This window comes from Diospyros lotus, chromosome 3 (assembly GCF_014633365.1).
Source record: "Diospyros lotus cultivar Yz01 chromosome 3, ASM1463336v1, whole genome shotgun sequence".
Classification (NCBI taxonomy): domain Eukaryota; kingdom Viridiplantae; phylum Streptophyta; class Magnoliopsida; order Ericales; family Ebenaceae; genus Diospyros; species Diospyros lotus.
In genome coordinates this window covers 5,692,272-5,694,043 of record NC_068340.1, presented here as the reverse complement: position 1 = coordinate 5,694,043, position 1,772 = coordinate 5,692,272, and the positions used below count along the sequence as shown (strand labels likewise).

Genomic DNA, 1,772 nt, shown 5'->3' with positions numbered 1-1,772 from the left:
GTCGCTCTTTTACGAAAACAGCAACTTGAGCCAAATCCAGATTCAAAGCAACTAGTCCACTCTTTCCACGCTTCCCAAACAGCATATCAGGTTTCACAACCAGTTTCTCTGATGAGAGCCAGGGCTCCTTTTCTACTAGCTCGTTAATATCAGTTGACTCTGTTATCTGCCCCAGAAAAGAAAGAAATCTCATCAGTTAAGTTCACTGAAGATCACAACATTGCTTATACTCTGATAGAATTAATTCAAGCAACTTTAGTAGCTTTTAATTTGAACAATAAAATATGAAAAATCAAGGGGAGGAAAAAAGGATATTGAATTTCAATCAGTGGTTAGTAATATAGACACCAAATTGTTAAACTGCTATAGCTATCAACTCATCATTGTTCAAGGCTTTTGAGGATTTTAAGCAACAAGGCCTCCTATCTGTGGTGTGTAAGAAAAGGCATCTTCGGATTTCTAAACATTGGTTGTAAGATAATTATATTACCAATGAAAATAATTTAAAAAAAAAATTCAAACTCCAAGTTTATATCCTTGTTCCATATTTACCAGAAGTTTTCTGTTTATTTAATTGGTTCAACAGCCTACAAAGGGGACTCTTTCCATCAATCCAGTTTTGATGCCAACACTTCCAAAACTGGTAGGCTGGTAGAAAGCTAGCACCATCTTACTTCCAACAAATCCCTTTGTTAGAAAATATAAATTTCCCAAACCAACTAAACTTTCTCACTGCCAACTAGAGATGAATCTAATTACAAATCATATCGATGAAGTCATCCACCAAGAATAAGATCTGAATCTTCAAGGATTGGTTAGATTCTTATGAAAGTCCACAATGAAACCATAATTCGTTGTATACATCATAGAGTAACTAACAGCAACATCTTTATTAACATAAATTATTGAAATAAGAATCATATATGAATCCAATATGTCAGGAGATAAGAATCGAAATGTAAGAAATGGCTCGTACTTGTGCCGATTTAATCCCCAACTCGGTCCCGGCAAGCCTCTTGTAGTGCTCCTTAAGCAACCTCTTGGAATCATACTCTCTAATCTTCTTGCGTGCCATTTCTATTGACCTGTTTTCATAGAACCCACAATAACTCCAAATTCAAACCCAAATCTACCTTACATAACCAAAGCACTACTAGAAATCTTGCCCATAAAAAGGTATAAACAATACGAACAAAATTCCAGTCATATGAGCGAAAACAGAGCATAAACTGTTAAAACCCCATCTTAAAGCAAAACCCAATGATCATCCAAAAGAGACCCAGCGGCCCGACGATTCAATTCAGTATACAGATCAATCAACAGCATCACAAACTGGGACTTAACAAAAACGAAATAAAAAACAGAAAATTGGAAAGAAACGAATGGGATTACCGTTCTCGTGCAACCGAAACAGAGACAGAGAGGGATTCAACAGAAATCGAGACTTTTAGAGTTCCACTGCACTTATTTATAGCTGAAAATTGGGCTTCATTCAACCGTTTATTTTCCAATACCGAAATGTTAATTTTTTTTTTTTTTTTTTATGACAGCAGCGTCACCTTTGTGAGCATGGTTTTTCCGCGGGAAACAAAACAATGAACAAATAAATATAAATATAAATACCTACGTGGCCACGTGCGGAGGCCACTCGTACCGTTGCACCTACCCGCCCTGCCTAAGCACGGCGGCTGCCCGAGTGTTGACATTGATTTTATTTTTTGCTTGTTAACATTAATTCATATTATTTATTTTGTAACAGTCGATTAATTATT

General features: G+C 36.2%; 1 protein-coding gene across 1 annotated transcript in view; it reads right to left on the bottom strand.

Moving 5' to 3' along the window:
• LOC127796160 (ATP-citrate synthase alpha chain protein 2) overlaps positions 1 to 1,551 on the bottom strand; it is a 4,301-nt gene extending 2,750 nt beyond the window's left edge. Inside the window, exons 1-3 of the mRNA XM_052328157.1 lie at positions 1,393 to 1,551; positions 977 to 1,085; positions 1 to 166 (exon numbers count right to left, since the gene is read on the bottom strand). The exon at positions 1 to 166 is cut by the window's left edge and continues 11 nt beyond it. Coding sequence (XP_052184117.1) covers positions 1 to 166; positions 977 to 1,075 — 265 coding nt within the window. The 5' untranslated portion in view covers positions 1,076 to 1,085; positions 1,393 to 1,551. The remainder of the gene's footprint in view (positions 167 to 976; positions 1,086 to 1,392) is intronic.
• Between the last annotated feature and the right edge of the window lie 221 nt (positions 1,552 to 1,772).